We start from the raw sequence: 19648 nt of genomic DNA, 5'->3' as shown, positions 1-19648 counted from the left end.
TAAAGATGACAAGGGAAGTTAATTTCCACCCCCCTGAGCTGGAAGATAAGGACAGGGAGCAGCACAATCCCCCCATAGTCCAGGAGGAAGCAGTTAACAACCTGCTATGGCACCTGGACAATCTCAAGTCTTTGGGGCTGGATGGGTTCTACCCATGAGTATTGTGGAAGCTGGCAGAGGAGCTTGCCAAGCCTCTCTCCATCATTTACCAGCAGTCTTGGTTAACAGGGAAGGGCCCAAATGGCTGGAGGCTTGCCAGCGTGATACCCATCTATGAGAAGGGCCAGAAGGAGGAACTGGGGGACTACAAGCCTGTCAGCCTGACTTCAGTGCTCAGAAAAATTATGGAGAGGTTCCTCTTAAGCATGCTTATGTGGCATGTGAAGGACAGCCAGGGGATCAGGCCCACCCAGTATAGGTTTATGAAATGCAGGTCCTGCTTGACCAACCTTAACTTGTTCTATGACCAGGTGACCCATCTTGTAGACAAGGGAAAAGCTGTGGACATTGTCTGCCTGGACTTTAGTAAAGCTTTTGACATCATCTCTCACAGCATTCTCTTAGAGAAGCTGATGTCTCATGACATCAGACAGGTATACTCTTTGTTGGGTTAAAAATGGGCTGGATGTCTGGGCCCAGAGAGTTGTAGTTAACAGAGTTAAATCCAGTTGACAGCTGGTCACCAGTGGTGTCCCCAGGGCTCAGCTTTGGGGCCAGTCCTGTTTACTGTCTTTATTAGTGATTTAGATGATTGGACTGAGTGCTTCCTCAGCAAGCTTGCAGATGCCAATTTGGGTGGGAGTATTGGTCTGCTTGAGAGCTGGAAGACTCTGAGGCTGATAATAAGTTTAACAAGGCCAAGTGCAGGGTCCCATGCAATGCTACAGCCTTGGGGAAGAGTGGCTGGGAAGCTGCCAGGCAGAAAAAGACCTAGGGGTGTTAGTCAGCACTTGGCTGAATATGAGCCAGCAGTGTGCTCAGGTGGCCAAGAAGGCCAAGAGCATCCTGGCTTGTATCAGGAAGGAGGTGTCCAGCAGGAGAAGGGAAGTGATCATACCCCTGTACTCAACACTGGTGGTGCTGTGCCTCAGATAGTGTTCAGTTCTGGGCCTGACACTACACAAAAGTCATTGGGTTGCTGGAGCAAATTTAGAGAAGGGCAACCAAGCTGGTGAAGGGACTGGAGAGTAAGTCCTGTGGTAACAGGCTGAAGGAATTGGGAGTCTGGTTTGGAGGAGGCAGAGAGGAGACCTTATGACTCTGTACAACTGTCTGACTGGAGGTTGTAGTGAGGTGGCTGTTGGCCTCTTCTCTCAAGTAAGTAACAGTAGGACTAGAGGAAGTGGCCTGAAGTTGCACCAGGGGAGGTTTAGACTAGATAATAGGAAGAATTTCTTCACTGAGAGAGCAGTTAGGTGCTGGAACAGGCTGCCCAGGGAGGTGGTAGAGTCAGCATCCCTGGAAGTATTTAAAAACCATGTAGATGAGGCACTTCAGAACGTGCTCTAGTGGGCATGGTGATACAGATATATTTTTTAAATTTGTTTCACTGGGGGGGGAGGAGGATGGTGATGGTGATGATTCGATGCGGCGATCTTGAAAGTCTTTTCCAAGTGTGACGATTCTGTGATTCCACAAGGCACTGTATGATTCAACTAGTTTCTAGAAACTTGTTTGCAGTTCTTCTGTCAAGTGGAGGACTGACTGAGCTTCTGGGCCTTTGCATGTATGGTAGTTTTTCTGAAAATAAATGTTTACTTTTTGATATGATTTTTTTTTCCCCACTTTCTAGGTGCATTGAATTTTAATCCTGATGCTGCTGATTCCATTCCAGGAGAAAGACAACCTACAGATACAAACTGGGTAAATAAAGATAGGAAAGACTCTAACAGTAAGCATAATAAAAGTAATTTACCATTTCCTGGTCTGTGTTCTGAAAGAGGTACAGAATATGAAAGCTTTTCCACAAAGCGTCGTGGCATTTGTAATCCAGAAAGTCTGCATGGGAATTCTGAAGACTTTAACGAATATTTTGGTACCAATAAAAGTCTGAAGAATCGCAACTTGCAAAGCCAGAGGTGGCATAGATCAAGAAATGATAGCACATGTACTAGAAGTAAGATAAGGCAAAGTCCTGCTGATGCTGCTTCAGGCCCAGGAAATTCAGATGCTGCAATAGTACCTGGGAGAAGAGCAATTCCTAGAGTATACAATGACTTTCTCTCCTCAGAGAGTGATAGGGAGGTACCTAATGCAGATAGCAGAGGAGCAAAGCCAAAGAAAACACATACGATGCATGCATCTGAAAGAAGTTTCAGGGAGAAGTCAAAGCAAGTACATGAACATGAAAAGAGAGTGAGCTCTAAACAGAAAGCAGACCTGTTTGAAAACGTTCCATCTTTCGATTTGATTCAGTCTGACTCTTCAGAATCATCTGTTGGAAAGGCATTCTGTATTGCACCTGTTGGTAGTGGGGATGACCAGAAAGGATGTAATTATGTAAACAAAAGATATCCTCGTAAGCCTGTGTGGAATAAGCCCCTGGTGGAAAAGGAGTGTCAGAAAAGACATGAATCTCACCGTAATAAAAATGCAAAATTAGGTAAGAAGTATTCTCTTGCATGTACTCCAAAAAATAAAAATGAGAGGAAGAAAGAACTCTCCGTTCACAAAAATGATGAAAACTTGACCAGTGACACCAGACATCAGTTGTCTGATTCTGTCAGATGTAATGGAAGAAAGTTCCTGCTAAAGGGAGATCAGGCACCTGCACTTCATTTCAGCTGGACCCAGTACTGGAAAAAGCAAAGTGATGTACCAAAAAACAAAGAAACTCATACAGGTAAGCTTTCTAGACTACCCTGTACTCCTGCATAAAAGATACAATCTTGAATAATTCAAACTGCCTTCACATTTGACTAGCTGAAGAGGCTTATTACTTCACATTAGATCAGTATCATTTTCAGAGAGTAGAGTTAAATGTAAATATGTGATTTCTGAGTGGGGGAGGTATTCTGTAAGTTTGCTAGGAAGAAAAAGATTTTTGGTTTAAGTTGTTTTGGCTTTTTTTACTACCAAACTGCAAATGATGTCCTGGTCAGGCACCATGTTAAAACATGTGATCTGCAAAAGGAGAGTAAAATTCTGAGCATTCTAAACAATGGGACCTGGGGGGAAGATGAGTCACGACAGTCCTAAAACTGATTTTTGCAGAAAGAGTTTTCTCATAGTTTATGTAGGATTAGGAAAATGCCAGATAAACTTCATTCTGCTCCTAACTGGATTATTTGAGAGAGTTAATTTGGCAAAACTGAAGTTAAGTGGGGACTTTATGTCTGCACATCTAACTGTTTTCAGGCTGGTTTGTCTTTTGTTGTGTAGTTCTTGATTTATTTTCCAAAGTACTTTTCATATGCTTTCATATGGCTAAAAAGGCCCTGTACTTCGATGATTGTTTCCCACTAATTCCATTCCTAAAGCAGTCAGTTTATGAGGGGCTTATTTCTGTAATCCAGATGCTTCATTGTTAATATTTGTTGTATGGTCTTCCAGCAATACTTGAGGATGGGAGTTCAATTTACTTTGGGCTGAAACCTCTGTAGTCAAAATCTCTAAGCTTTTTGGTTTAAACTTTATGTGAAGTTACAATTTTGATATAAAGAGATGAGTAAAATCTCAAACTTCTGCCAAGTTTAAATGATTAGCTAATTTGTAAGATCCGAATGATTGGTATTCATAAACAGGAATTATTTTTTGCCACTTTTATGGGAATCTCCTACTCCTTCTTCCTGCTCTGAAATTAGAGAAATGCATACCAAATATCAAACTGTAATCTTCCAGGAATAAACAAATACCTTGCTTACAGCCACAGGAAAAGTAAGTTCTATTGTAATTTAAATGTCGAAAGCTTGGAATTTCATTTGAATTTTATTTCTTAGCTAGCTGATGCTTCATGCACAAGTAATATATTTTATTTGCAGGGTCACTGATTGAACAATTGACCACAGAAAAGTATGAGTGCATGGTGTGCTGTGAGGTGGTCCGAATAGTTGCCCCAGTGTGGAGCTGTCAGAATTGTTACCATGTGTTCCATCTGAATTGCATCAAGAAGTGGGCACGATCACCAGCTTCACAAGCTGAAGGTTGGTATTCACTTGCATGCACTTTCTCAATATAAAAAATAGCAAAGTATGGATTTTTTTCTGGATTCTTTGGATGCTTTGTATAATTCTAACTGTTACGATTCTGTTATTCGGGCTAAAACTAATTTCCAAGTTTGGACACTTAAGATAATTCCATGAAATCAGTTCATCAAGTTGGAAAGTTCTCTGACTCTCTTTACATACCAAGAAATGTCTCATCTTCTTTTGTCTGCGCTTTCTGAGTAGTCAGACAGACAGTAATTCTGTCTTCTGGATCAACAGTAATGGGAGTCAGTTAGAAGGGGGGAGCAGGTGTTGATTCCTCTGGGGCAAAGCACAACACTCAGCAGATGAAAGCTTTGGCTTTGATGAAAGCACAGGGAGTGTTTCCATGGGGGAAGCCCCAGCCAGCCAGTGCTAATCAAATGGTGACCCTGCACGATAGAACCCTGCTCACAGGGATGTGCCACAGGTACGGATAATAAAAGTTGTGCTGATTAACACCGTGCATATGCAGTGTCCTCTTCTGCTGATCAGTGAACTTGCTGATGTAATTCAGGTGCTGTTGTCTGAATTTCAAGATCCTCAGTCAGCTGTCAGGTCGGCATCCATTCAAAGATGGGTGCAGGGAGACAAGTAGGCTGTCTGGGGTTACCATGGTAATGAGGTAGAACATGCTTGGGACTCTACATGTTTTGGTGGGAAGAAACAAAGGACCATCCTAGTCTCTTTTCTAGGGCACTCCTTCATATAAATGTTTTATTGGAGATGTCTTCCCTCAGAGACAACTTGGCCTTCTATTGTTTTGACAGTCAAACAAAAATGATTTTTTGGCCAAGCCAGGTGAAAGAATCTCCTGATTATCTGTGGGGGATCCATAGGGCATTGCTCTATTCTTGCTCTGCTTACATTAGACTTGTGGTTGACATCTGAAGTTCAGTATTTCTACAGTGTAAGCTGCCAGTAGCACTTGGAACTAGAGAATGGGTTTTGTTTGAATGTTAGAGATGTCCTTGTCAGAAGGAGGGAGAAGAGAAGCTCTGCTAGTTATCATGTTACCAGCATGTGGAAAGATTTCTTGTAAGGAAGAACATAACTTTCTCTTTAGCTGTCATTTTTACTAACATCTCAAATTACGTCTTGGAGGAATATAACTTTTATTTATTGAAAAGCTAAGGTAAGTATGACAAAAATATCTGCACTGCGTGATCTATTACTTTGTTATATTTATAAAAGGGAAATCATTGTCTCTTGCCATCTTCCTTCTAATTCTTTTATAAACTGATGCTTCAATGACTTGTGCCCCTACACTGATAGAACAAAAATTTAAGCTATTTGCTCCTTTCTTTGCAGGGAAGGTAGTTTTGCTGGTATTTTCATTTGACTGGAAGGACTGGAGATATTTCAGTTGTAATAACTGCCTCTTTTTCTATTTTGCTTCCTCTGCTGCCCCTCCTGTCCACTTTCAGATGAGCTGGCCAGTACTGTCCTCCAAAATGACTACTGAGTTTCAGTGGCCAGAATATGAACCTGCTTGCATTTTTTCTCCTTTTTTTTCTTTTTTTTTTTTCCATAACCCATGCTTTTCAAAGGCTGAAGCCATTCTGAGGGCCTTGAATATTACACGGATGTCACTTTTTTGTTACTGAGACAAAAACTTTTGGTTATGTCTAGTTTAGGAGTCAAAGCAGTAATTTATTCTGATTCAGATTATCTCATTGGAGAAGTGCATTAGAAATTTCAGTAAGGGTAACATGAAACTGCCAGTGTTGATTCTAGTATATTCTAGTACATTTGAAATGACTGAGATAATGTGTTCGAAGTTTTTTTAATGTATTTGGTGTTGTAAATATGTTGAAAATTCCTGCTGTACTGCTGCCTTTGGAAATAGAGCCTTTTAGCATTCATGCTTTAATCCAGCAGATATGTTTGGATCCTTTCTTATGTAATCATCTGTGAGTCATCTAGGCCTGCATGTGAAGAGCTCTTCCTACTCAAGTGTCTTTTAAACCTCTTAATCCTTTAGGATTCTGGAAACTGGAGATCCATCTCTGTGCCTTTATGACAACAGCTATGCTATCGGAAGGGGAAGGGTTCTGGGCATGGTACCACAGACAAATATTTTTTTTGACTAAAAATGCTACAAATAGAGATGCTTGCAATGTGAATGTGTATGGAAAATTTCTCGTAAATAATTACAAGTAATCATTTAATGCTTTTGTACCCAGTGGTCAAGGCTATAACCAAGATAAGTGGTGGGGAGTGCTCCTTCCCATCCCTTTAGTCTGTCTTACAGGCCTGTAGCAAGGTTGGGCAGTTGACTTACAGGGATGTTCTTGTCTAACTGTACTTTTTGTCTAATTCTTATTGTTTCCCTCTTATGTGAGCCCTATTTTTATTCTGTGTGCCTCTTTTGTTCTTTCTTATGGGATTTTTCCCCAAATGTGATCTTTTTTTACTTAATTTTTCCTGATTTCAATTAATATCTGACATCATCCTCAGCAAGACCAAAGGCAAATCATCCAGCCACTTCGTTACTAATGTGTCTCATTAATGTCTGATTCATTTGTTCCACCTTCTCACTAGACTGAGGTCTCCAAGTAGTATGCAGATCTCACATTTTTCCCAAAGCATTTAAGTCTTATATCACTATCACCTCTTTCAATAAAATGGGGTCCCCTGTCTGATGACATTCCTCTAGGTACTCCAAATCTAGGAATGACTTCCTTCAAAAGAATTTTACTTCTTTTGCCTGATTGATAGAGCATGGAAAGGCCACAGGCCAGCCTGAAGAGGTATCTACTAATACTAGCAAGTACCTGTACCCATTTTGTCTGGGAGCTAAGAAAAATTGGTTTGCCAGTAATCTGGTGTATTTCCTCTTCTTGCATCTCCAGGTGTGGTCTTGGCTGGATTTTAGGTTTATTTTCTGAACACAGCTCACATTTCCTTGTAATGGCTTTGCATACATTTAGTAAGTCATACATGAGGGAATTAATGGCATTCATCATGTCCTTAGGGTCAGAGTTAGGTTCTCTGTTTGTTACCAAGTCTGTAAAATGAAATACTTGTGCCTCCAAGGCATTTTTTTCAAGAATGTGGACAAATATCTTTCCTTAAAAGTTAATCTGAGCACCCCCAGGTCCCTTTCCCCTGTGCTGCTCTCCCACAGCTCAGTCCCCAACCTATGCTGGGTTGTTCTTTCCCAGATGCAAGACTTACACTTGCCCTTGTTGTAATTCATTAAATTTCTCCCTGCCCAACTCTCCAGTCTGTCTGGGTCCCTCTGAATGGCAGCACAGCCTTCTGGGGTGTCAGCCACTCCACCCAGTTTTGTGTCATCAGCAAACTTGCTGATAGTGCACTCTGTTCCCTCATCCAAATCATCAATAAATATATTGAATAGTACTGGTCCCAGTACTGACCCTTGAAGTACTACACTAGAAACAGACTTCCCACCAGACTCCATCCCATTGACTCCAACTCTGTGGCTTCTGTCCTTCAACCAGCTCCTGATCCACCTCACTACCCAATCATCCAGGCCACACTTCTTCAGTTTAGCTCCAAGGATTCTGTAGGAGATGGTGTCAAATGTCTTCCTGAAATCAAGATAAGCTCTGCCTACTGCTCTGCCATCACCCATCCACCTGGTTACATCCTCACAGAAGGCTGTCAGGTTGGTCAGACATGACTTCCCCTTAGTAAAGCCATGCTGACTGCTCCTGATAAGCCTCTTGTCCTTGATATGCCTGGAGACAGCACCAAGAATGAGGTGTTCCATCACCTTTCCAGGGATGGAGGTGAAGCTGACAGGTCTGTAGTTACCCCAGGTCCTCTTTCTTGTCTTTCTTGAAGACTGGAGTAACATTTGCTTTCCTCCAGTCCTCAGGCACCTCTCCTGTTCCCAAGGTCTTTCCAAAGATGATGGAGAGTGGCCTAACAATGACATCTAACAGTTCCCTCAGCACCTGTGGGTGCATCCCATCAGGACCCATAGATTTTTGGATATCCAGCCCCATAAACTGATCCTTAACCCAGCCCTCATCAACCAAGGCAAACTCATCCTTTACCCTGACTTCCTCAGCAGCCTTAGGGATCTGGGGCTCCTGGGGATAGTCTCCAGTCTCAGTATGCACAGAGGCAAAGAAAGTGTTCAGCAATTCTGCCTTCTTTGTGTCCTCTGTCACCAGGGCACCAACCTCATTCAGCACTGGGCTTACATTGCCTCTGGTGTTAGTTTTATCTGCTCTGTATTTGAAGAAGCCCTTCCTGTTCCTGTTAATTAAAGTAGATTTTTCAGGTTTATGTTGTGATAATTTATTTTGAACATAAAGCAGTACTAAGTTGGTCTTCTACATTTAAACTCTTAACATGAGAAGATAAGGAAAAGGAAAGTACAGATGGTGATTAAGGCTGTAGGTAATTATATTTTTCTCACCAATTTGCAACGCTTTACCTTTTTACCTTTTTTTTTTCTGACCTTTTTCACCTTTAAAAATGGTGAAAACTTTCCATATTCTAGTAGAACATCTTGTAACAGGGTACAGGATAATAGAAAAAGTGTAATTTTAAAATTTGTTCTTGCCTCTATATGAAGTTCCAGCCTGGTCAAATGAAGTACCACTGCTATGTTTATCTTGGTATGGTATAAAATGTGTTTTTATTAAACTGCTTTCTTACCACTCCTGAGTAAATGGAAAAATTTAGTTTGGTTGCACCTGTAGTAAGAAAAAAATTGGGAACATTACTCAAGGGTTACAAATTATCTCCTTTGTTTACTTTAAGTAATTTTTGTCTTTACTTTTTTTCAACAGATGGCAATAGTGGTTGGAGATGTCCAGCTTGTCAGAATGCTTCTACGCAAATTCCTAAATCTTACACTTGTTTCTGTGGTGAGTTTCTGGCTTGCTTTTGCAAAGAAAAACAATTTTCTCATTTAGATTTTGTTGTTTGGTTTTTGTTTTTTTTTAATTTGAATTCCTGTATTGCTGCATGAAGAACCACACATTTTTTAAAGCATAAAAAACCCTAAATACTAAATCGTAAGCAATACATATTTTAATATCACTATGTAAAAGTAGTGATTTTTAAACAACAGTGGTAGAACTGGACTGCTATCCTGCAAGCTTTGCTTCTGTAGGACTGAAATAAGCTGCATATGTATGTCTGTCTGTGTCAAGATACACCAAAATAATACACAATTCTAATACCCAACTATCTAAACCTATAAACTGATTTAGCAGTTTTGTCATTTATTTTGGTTGGGGACATATACATGTTAAATAGGAAATAATATTAGAATTCTTCAGACCTTTGCGTGGATACATGTTTAATAAAAGAGGTAAATGAAACTAGTACAACATCCACTAAGCTGTGACAAAAAGGGAGAAAGGAATCATATTACTTAATTGCATACGTGCAAATAAATTCTGTTTGTGGTTTATGCTTTTGAAATTTGTGTTGATTACACAGCATAATCAACTTACGTAGTGTTACCTAGTGTTCACTTCTGTAAGTCAGAGTGCCTGGAAAGTTTCACCACACTTTCTACAAAACAGAATATTCTGGAATTGAGGCAGTCAGTGAACTTGCCCTGAAAAAACCTAGTCTTACGGTGTAGTAGATAACAATTTTATCTAAAGTTATCTTAATCTAAATGTCAGTGAGACAATTAAGAACAATGCAGAAAGGGCAGAGTTTTTATATGACAATGTGTGAAATATTATGAGTATAGAGATAATTAAGTTAGAATGAATGTTTTGGTTCCAAATGAAAATTACACTTTTAAGATGATGTAATCTGTCTTAAATAGGAAGACAGATGTGCTCAGTAGGAAAGAAATACTGTCTAGACTTAACTGTTACATAGTTTTGGGAGGTCACAGTATCACAGATCTGTTACAGTTTGAGAAGACCTTCAAGATCAAGTCCAGCCATAAGCTAACTACCAACCATTAACTACCAAGTCCAGTGCTTAAACTGTGTTCCCGAGTACCACACTTTTTATACACCTCTAGGGGTGGTGATTCATCCACCTCCCTGGGCAGCCTGTTCCAGTGCTTAGTTACCCTTTCAGTGAAGAAATTTTTCCTAATATCCAATCTAAACCTCCCCTGGTGCAACCTGAGGCCATTTCTTCTTGTCCTGCTGCTTCTTACTTGCGTGATGAGACCAACCCCCACCTCGCTACAACTTCCTTTCAAATAGTTGTAGATCTACAGTAGGAATCTTATGTTGTCCACAGGGTTAGTATTATTATCATTATTATTATTATTGTCATATTGGAACATAACACTTGGGTCTTCCATAGATAATTTTACAATAATGCCATGGCACTTGGACATAACCAAAAGCTATTTTCTATGGAATGCAAAGTCTACTGTGTGTTGTGTGTGTTCAAGTAAGGTGGTTTTCACCATTCCATGAAATAACTAGCTTATGCTTCATATGAATTGTCTGATTTTCAGGATTTTCCTAGGTATTCCACTCTTTACTTAAAACTTAGTTGAATAAATGCTATCTGTGGTGTTTATTTGTATTTTCCTAACTTCCTATTTGTAGAATATTCAAGGGTGTACTCAGAGACTTCAAATTATATAATTTTGTCACAAAAAAATTATTTTCTTGGTGTTCGTAATTGTTGCAACTCAAGTTGGTAACATTGGCTTAATTGCTTCTATTTTAATTTAATTTGCTTCTTGCAGAGAACCAGATGACATTTACATATGCTAACTGTGGCAATTAACTTTAACCCTGATGATCATCTCATGCAGTTAGAGCAATGAGATCTGCTAACAGTATGTCAGATTAATTAAATACAGTTTCAGTGCTTACCTGTGATACAGAATACTTGAAGCTAATGTCCTGGTTTTCTCTCTTCTTGTTTTGGACTTCCTGCTGCATTAATCACAATATTGACATTTGATTTTAATGTAGAGTCTGCTTCTTTTTAGAGAATTGACTTTAATAATTTGCCAAGTCAGTTTGTTCTCTTGTTCTCCATCACCTTACCAGCTGGGTCTTGTTTTCTGTAAATTGTTTTTTAGTTTTGTTTTTTTGTTCTGCACTGAGGCAGCAAGAATTTTTTATCTTTTAATTTTCTTATCTACTATGCAGCATGACCAGCTACATGGGGCTTTCAATTTTCATTATTTTATCAATTTCAGTAGTATCAGCACCAAAAGTTGAATAAAACATAAAGTATCTTTTGTCAGTTTGCTTATTAAAGAGGACTACTGCCAGTATTGAAAATGAAGCCTTTTCTTTCTAGAGTGATATTTTTCTCAAATTCAAGGCAATAAATATGTTTTTGTCTTCAACATGGTTTAGGTAAAGTACAGAATCCTGAATGGAACAGAAATGAAATCCCACATAGCTGTGGGGAACTTTGTGGAAAGAAGAGACAGTGTTTGGACTGTCCACATCTTTGTAATATGTAAGTAGATACTATATAAATAATGTAAGTGGATGCAATTTATTAATATTAAAGTGATCTAGAGACATTTTCTGAAGACTGTGTTTGGATATTTTCTGACTGTAGGCTATGCTTAGAGGTATATTTGGTTTAGAGTTAAGCTGAAGCCTTGAAGAAATGAAGACTATTTGTGTTTGTATGTCTAAAGTGAGTTCATATGAGAGAATGAACTGGAGGTCAGCAACAATAGTTGTAGCAACATTTCTGTCTTTTTTGACAAACTAAACCAGTTGTCTGATGTGGTTTCAAGAACTTTCACTGAAGTGAGGAAACAATAGTAGAAGTAATTTTAAACGTATATCCAGTGTTCCACCAGAACTTTTAGGTGCTGCATTCTGTCTAATAGTGTTTGTCTTAAAATCTGAGAGCAGTGTAACTTAGTTAAACTGAAGGACTGCTCACTTCTATCCTTTTTCTTTGGCTTGTAAACTGTTGAGGACAAAAGGGCATTATATGTATCTATTTGTTGAGGCCACCAGAATCCCTCATGGAGATCTTAAATAGTATATATAACTGGGATTGTTTTATTAGTATAATTCAGTGAAGACAGGCAAATACTATGTAGTTTCAAATGCACTGCCATTGGCAGGGATACCTCCCACTTAGCAAGGCTGCTTAAACCCCCATTTAAAGGCAAGCTTTTTGCTCACAATGGTTCCTACTCTTGGTACAAAACCAAAAACCAGTCATTCCAACAAACAGATGGTCATCTCACACTTTTTCCAAGATTTACTAAAACTCTGATCTGTAGTAGAACTTTGCTCCAAACCATTTCGTGAAATCATAGAATGGCATAGGTTGGAACGTACCTTAGAGCATCTACTCCAACCTCCCTGCCATGGGCAGGGACACTTCCCGCTAGACTAGGTTGCTGAAAGCCTCATCCAACCTGGCCTTGAACACCTCCATGGAAGGGGAATCCACAGCATCTCTGGGCAATCTGGTTCAGAGTCTTGCCACCCTTGTACTGAAGAACTTCTTCCTAAGATCTAGTCTAAACCTATTGTCCTTCAGTTTAAACACATTTCCCCTCTGTTCATTGGTCCTTGAATCCTTGAATAATCTTGCTTGAATAATCTCACTTGAGTAATCTTACTGGTGGTACTAGAAATGCTGAGTTCAAAGACAAATCTACCAACTCTAAAGAGGAAATTAATTGAGAGGTTTTTGTCTTTAATGTATTAAACATAAATGAAGAAAAAAATTGTATTAAAGGTTTGGACATGTGATGTTTGTTTTGAGTGTCACCTGTGAGTTGATGCATGTCTGCAGGTAAAATGCAAAATACGAAATGTATTAGCAGCATGGTTACTTCTGATTTGACAGCAGCAAGATTACTGAAGTTTTCCTTCCAAGGTCAGTGGCATTTGAGACTGATGGAACTGCAGTAATCTATTTGTTTCTTGTGTGACTAATGCATTCATACCCTACAGGAGTGTAGGTGGCTTGTATGTTAAGATAATGCGCTGCAGATTGAGTTATGATGGGTTCTTTCTCTGGGACTATAGTCAAGCTAGAGTTAACTGAACAATTTTGTTTGCTTTTTTGATTTATTTTTAAGCCTGTGCCACCCAGGACCTTGCCCTTCATGCCCAGCCTTTGTGACAAAAACATGCGAATGTGGACAAACAAGGTGAGAATGCTTTTATTATGCAAAAAAAAAATTCATATAAGGATAATTTATTACTTTTTTCTTTTTTATAGGTTTTCACACTTTTACAATTATTTCTGAAAGTTTTAATGTGGTATTAAGTGATCTTAATTTTTCAAATGATTGTACAGCTATTTATGTGGCAGTATTTGTATTTGAAAGCGCTCTGTTTTCAGATCACCTCTTTTTATTCTAGCCATTCCTTGCATTTAGAAGTTAAATAGATATCAACCAACTTAGATTTATTTATTTCCAAAGTTATTGTTTCAAATGTACATTTTACAGCTATTGTATGACGTCAGCTGAAATGGAAAAAGATGATAATTTATTGTTCCATTTTTTAAACAGTTTAATTAAAACATAGCTCTTTCTTTTCCTAGACTACTGACTCACTATCTAAGCCCACATCCTTGTCATCATTGTGTTCAGTAGGCTTAGGATTGTTTAAGTCTTCAGAAAGATACCTGTAACAGAAATATCTGGTCTTCTGGCACAATGATTATAACCATACATTAAGGTCATATTACCCTTTTTTTTCTCATTTTGTTGAAAGAAAATTTTGTAGACTTAGTACTGCGATATGTGTCCTACCTTAGGGGGCTGGGAGAGGGAAAGCAGTGGTAAAATAGGAGAGTTATATCCTAAAAACTTTCCTTAATAAGATATGCCCTCTTTCAAAGACTTCAGTGTTTTACTGAAAAAGTGTTTTCTTTTTTAATAAATGTTCTACAGATACTAAGGTAGCTGACAGGCTATGGTATTATTTCTCCACAGTCATTCAGTGCGCTGTGGCCAGTCAACAAAAATTCATTGTTCTAATGTATGTGGGAATACTTTAAACTGTGGTAAGCACAGCTGTACTCAAGTGTGCCATGCAGGAAAATGTTCCCCTTGCCAGTTAACAGTACAGCAAGGTAAGTATTGGAATGCCTTTTGTATATACACTCTATGCTATGAAAACAAGAGGGTGAAAAAAAACCAACCAGTACAAACGGGCTGGTGCTTTAAATTTACTTAACAAAACCAGTTTCTACTTCTAGAATATTTTAAAAATGGAAAATTCATCAGCATCACTTTGTATTTTAAATAAGAATATAAAAATTACTAGAAAGAATCCTGCCAAGATGATTAGGCTGTTGGAGCACATGCCCTGTGAGGCCAGGCTGGTGCTACTGGACTTGCTGGAGAAGGCTGAGTGGTGGCCTTTCAGTAGAGGTAGTGAGGAAGACAGAGGCAGGTGGTGAAGGATAAGAGACAATGAGCATTTAACCAGCTATGAGGAACAGCTGTTTTCTTGGAAACTTGGAGATTTTTAGGAACAGCTGAATAAAACATTAAGTAATGTGGTCTGATCTCACTGCTCACTGCTTTAAGTACCTGATCCCCTGAGAAGCCTTCTGACTGGAATTGTCCTGTGATCCTACCTTATCTTTTACTATAATTCTGAGAGCTGATTAAACAGTGCATGGGGAAGGAGTGGAAAGAGGTACAGAACTGCATATTTCAACAAGCTGCTCACGGTTTCTGTTAGATTTTTTTTAACTTTAGTCTTGAATGGAAATTAAATTGTCTGAGTATGTGTGCAAGTATACATTTTTCTCAGTTTATAAAGAAAATTGCAAGTTTATTTTCTCAACTTTTAAGGTATTAATTAAATTGTTATGTATGCTGTTATGTACATAGGCTTCTTGTGGAGATAGTACTTCCCCTTAGTTTTTATCTCCTTATCCAAACAAAGAAAATAGGAATTTCAGTTTCTGTAGAACTGAGAAACCTCTGTCGCTGAATTGAATCTAAAAAAGAGGAGCTTCATTATTCTTCTAAAAACTGACTGTAACGATTTGTCTCATTTTACCTTTTATATTTGCTGTACTTCTGGAGATGTTTTGTCATTGATACTCTCTTATGTTGTTTTCTCTGTAATACTGCTTTCTTTCAGTGTGTTACTGTGGAAGCAGCATTAAAGAAGTATTGTGTGGGACACAAGAAGAATTCTTTGATGGATTTGGGAATTTCTCATGTCAGAATATATGTGGCAAGTAAGGTCACTACAACGAGGCTTTTAAAAAGAGAAAGGTCATTTTATTCACGCTCAGTGATCATAATACTCCTAGATAGTTCCCCTTTTTAATTTGGGTTTGGTTTTTATTTCTTTGCTTTTGTTTTTTTGTCTAGAAAATTAAATTGTGGGAGGCACAACTGTATGCAAGTATGCCATCCTCAGCCTTGCCAGCTCTGTCCACGACTTCCGCAAGTAGTGTATCGCTGTCCCTGTGGACAGACTCCTCTCAGCAAGTTACTGGAACTGGGATGTGTTGAACGTAAAGTATGCACAGACCCTATCCCATCGTGTGGAAAAACGTGTGGCAAACCTCTTTCTTGTGGTAGCTATGGTAATTAAAACTTTCTGCATCAGAGTATTCAGATTATATCATTGTTTAAAGAAGAAAGAAAATACAGTCTTGAACCATTTCAGGAGATAAATATTTGAGTAATGATTTGGGGTTTTAACTGAACTGAGTGTAAAATCCACTGCAGAGACTGCAGTCTGGCTGTTTGTCCATAACAACACCTTAAGATCAGGAAATAGATTTATCTAGAAAGCACAAACACTAGCTTTTAAAACTTTGTTTACATGCACCTTCTGTGTACTAGTAGAGGAACAGAGTTGTAGGCATTTCCAGAGAGCAGTATGTATTGATGTCTTTTAAAAGCTCAAATAGATCTTTGACTTGCATGATGAGAGAGCTGGAACACCTCTCCTATGAAGATAGGATAAGGAAGTTGGGGTTAGAAGAGAAGAAAAGGCTCTGAGGTGACCTTACAGCAGCTTTGCAATTCCTGAAGGGAACCTGCAAGAAGGCTGGGGTAGGACTTTTTGCACAGCTGTGTAGCAAGAGGCCAGTGTTTTAAAACCAAGAGGCAATGGTTTAAAACTTGAAGAGGGGAGATTTAGGTGAGACATTAGGAAAAAATTCTTGCCTGTGAGGGTGATGAGACACTGGCACAGGTTGCACAGGGAAGCTGTGGCTGTCCTCTCCCTGGAAGTGTTCACGGCTGGGTTGGATGGGACTTTGAGCAACTTGATCTAGTGGGAGGTATCCCTGCCCATGCAGGGGTGTTGAAACAAGATTATCTTTAACATCCCTTCCAGCCCTAGCCATTCTGTGATTCTGTGTAGAGACTAGTAGGCTGAAATGTCTCCAGTACATACTGATTTCCTGCTGCTGCTGTGAGAGGGCAAGAAGTAAAAAATAGCATGCAAAAGTTGTAGACAGCTCTGCGCAGAAGCGATTTGACACTTCAGTGAGTGCATTAGGTAACTAGAGCATTATTAACAACTTAATATTGACTGATCCATTCTGTCAGACCAAGGACAGTAAGTAGAAGGGAAACGAGTAATTCAGCTTTTCATTGAATTCCTAGTAAGGAAATATGAAGGTATGCATAGTAAATAATTATTTTGGGTTGAAAAGGAAGAAAAAAAATAAGTAAAATCATTTTGTATTAGACAAAGTATTTTTAATTTTTTTTCCCCACAAGTTAAAAATATTTAACATTTGTGGATTTTAAATGTTAATTATAGACTTGAAACTATACATTCAGCATTAAAAAGATGAAGATAATGGCAACATTTTATTCACATTTAACTCAAAACAGTTAATTTGTTTGGAAACCCAGCTGGACATAAGCTTAGTATTTTTGAACAGTGAGACTCTTAAAAGTGTGAAGTTCCAGGTCATAGATTTAATTTTTTTATTAATTGTTATTCTTTCTGTTTTCATTGGTTAGAGTTCATTCATACATGTGAAAGCCTTTGCCACGAAGGAGACTGTAGACCATGTTCTCACACATCAAATGTTTATTGTAGGTGTGGCTTTAAAAAAAAGGTGGGTATATAAAGCTTGATTATGGAAATAGTTAATCTTTGCTTTTAAAAGCTATAGGGGAAAAAGGAGATGAAGTAGTTGAAAAGAAAGCTAAGAAGCATAAGAGCTGCTGTGCCCCTTTAGCTGCAAGATCCTCTGTTGTGTGCTAACTAGATTATACTGTGAAGTGCTTACATAGACTAATTGCTGTGAAGGCAAGTTTTAAAAGTATTTTTGCAGATTTTACCTGGAATTCTGTTTGGTTTAAATGCATACAAAGTCCTACATTATTTTGCAGTATTTATATAACACAAGGAATGTACTTTTACCAAGATTAATGGAAACAGAAGAAAGGTAGCTTGTAGAATTGTTGTAGAATTTGAGACAAAATGAGGTTTTTGCTGGTCCCCATTCTTTGTACATTTATATAGTGACAGCAGATTCTCAGCAATTGCTATTTAATAATCAGTATATTTTAAAACTATGCTACTTTCTGTAATCATAGCTTTTAAATCATTGGCTTGGAGTCTTGATAACTTTTCTGACCTGTTAAAATCATCTGTAAGTAGACATGACTTCTATAAAAAGTCCATAAGTACATAGAAATGGCCGAGTCTTTGCTTGAGTTTGAAATAGTTTTCTGCATGTTTGATGAAGGTAGTTATGGGTTAGAAGGCTTCAGATTATTTTCCATTTTGGGGCTTGACACAAACTACTGGGTTTTGGCTTTTAGTTAGCTCTAATTAGCTTTTCTGACACCAGAAAGCTGCTTCTTGAAAAAAGCATGAATGAACTACATTGATACTTTAAATAAGACATGAGAACTGTGATGCTTAGAAATGACAACTCAGAATGTGATGTTGTGGTGACTGAAGATTGAAGTGTGGTCGATGAAGGGTTCTATTTTCATGTTGAGGTGGTTAATCTAAGTAAAAATTCTTTGATAATGAGATTTGACTAAAGTCTTATTTTTGTTTTAATCATCAGACTTGCATTTTTAGGAAAATTGGTCAAATCACAAATTTATATCATCTGTCAGTATTCTATGGAGGACTTAATTTGGTTTATTGTGTGCGATTCTCTGGTTTCTTCAGGCAAACCCATTTCTGTCACAGCATTATCTGCTGAATTTAGTGGGAAATACAAAACTATGGGATCTTTTTAATTGCTATTGAATCTGTAAGGTAAAAGTATTGAGTTAAAAGATTTGAGGATTATTTTCCACAGCTTTTGTTTCATTTTTGTATACAGAAATGCTGCACATGTGAAAACTGAGAGTGCTTCTTCTTTCTGTATCATGTGACTAGGTGTTTTCTAGATAATTAAGTTCCAGTTGTTTCTTCTGTTTTAACCTAATGGCTTCCTGTTTCTTTCCTAGGAAGTCCCATGTGCTCTCCTTAGAAATAAAGGTACACTTTTGTGTCTGAAATTGTTTTAAATATGATACACAGCTCCTTAATTTTGAGTTTGATTGACGAAGCTGGCAAACATCTGATCATTTCTACTTCTTTAATCCATCCTTCTACCTAGTGCCAAGTTGGTAATTTCTTGGGAAACTGCTGGAAGAGGTTGGAAATGAATCCTTTAATTTCTGTCCATATTTTATATAAGGAAATACTTCTTCAGCATTTGGTATGGAAGATTGCAGACAAGCTGTCTGTTTCGATTCAAATAGATTTCATGGCACCTACCATAGTCAGTAGGTTGCCCTTCCCTGCCTGCCCAGCATCCTGAATATCTTTGAGTCTACTTGCACAGCTCAGATGCAAAGTAATGCTTCTGCTTTGCTCTGGTCCCAGGTTCTTTGGGAAGTACAAGCTTTGAATCTGCTTTATAGTTGTATGCTGCTGATCTTTGCATCTGAGCTTGGCAGAGTTCCCTTTTGACAGTTCTTGGTATCCTGGATGTAGCAGCTCAAAATTCACCTCAATGAAACGCTTACTTAATAGACCCCTTTCATACTGAGGTACTTATTTACAAGATACTTAAGACAGTAATGTCCATTTTTCCAAATTTGAGCTTTTGTCTACAAAGACAAAAAATTCCTTTTGCTCTTCAAAATTCAGAAGTAGTTACTTTTGTTACTGATGAATGGTGATAAGGATGTTCTTTGTTTGGACTATTCTTATGAGCATATCAACACTACTTGTGTTTGTCTGACTTTCACTGCCTTACCCATTTCAGCAGGCTTAAATTGGATGTATGCATTAGTCCAGTGTATCAGGATATCTTGTTTGTGCCATTGTGCAGAATTTATGCTGTGAAGACTAACATAGATTAGTTTTGTGTTTTCTGGTCCCCAAAATTCTTTCAAACAAGTCTCAAGGAAGCCAAGTGTTTACATAGGGAATTAATGTGGAAGAGCAGGGGTATAAAAGTTTGCTTGCTGACTTCTTGTTAGTCTCTTCTAGTCTATGGTCTGTGACAGCCTTAGCACAATATTGTGATTGAAGCTTTTTTTCTTGGCATAAGCAAAGACATAAAAGTTATGACTGGTTTTGGGACTTTTTTTT

General features: G+C 38.3%; 1 protein-coding gene across 3 annotated transcripts in view; it reads left to right on the top strand.

The window, feature by feature from the left end:
- NFX1 (nuclear transcription factor, X-box binding 1) overlaps positions 1 to 19648 on the top strand; it is a 58729-nt gene that overhangs the window by 7119 nt on the left and 31962 nt on the right. For all 3 annotated transcript variants that reach the window (XM_030444976.1, XM_030444978.1, XM_030444977.1), the window contains exons 2-11: positions 1793 to 2842; positions 3981 to 4142; positions 8957 to 9034; positions 11471 to 11576; positions 13177 to 13248; positions 14041 to 14180; positions 15206 to 15305; positions 15442 to 15659; positions 17059 to 17156; positions 18514 to 18544. In XM_030444976.1, coding sequence (XP_030300836.1) covers positions 1793 to 2842; positions 3981 to 4142; positions 8957 to 9034; positions 11471 to 11576; positions 13177 to 13248; positions 14041 to 14180; positions 15206 to 15305; positions 15442 to 15659; positions 17059 to 17156; positions 18514 to 18544 — 2055 coding nt within the window. The remainder of the gene's footprint in view (positions 1 to 1792; positions 2843 to 3980; positions 4143 to 8956; positions 9035 to 11470; positions 11577 to 13176; positions 13249 to 14040; positions 14181 to 15205; positions 15306 to 15441; positions 15660 to 17058; positions 17157 to 18513; positions 18545 to 19648) is intronic.

This window comes from Calypte anna, chromosome 2 (genome assembly GCF_003957555.1).
Source record: "Calypte anna isolate BGI_N300 chromosome 2, bCalAnn1_v1.p, whole genome shotgun sequence".
In the NCBI taxonomy this organism is placed as follows: domain Eukaryota; kingdom Metazoa; phylum Chordata; class Aves; order Apodiformes; family Trochilidae; genus Calypte; species Calypte anna.
This window is presented reverse-complemented; position numbering and strand designations above follow the sequence as displayed.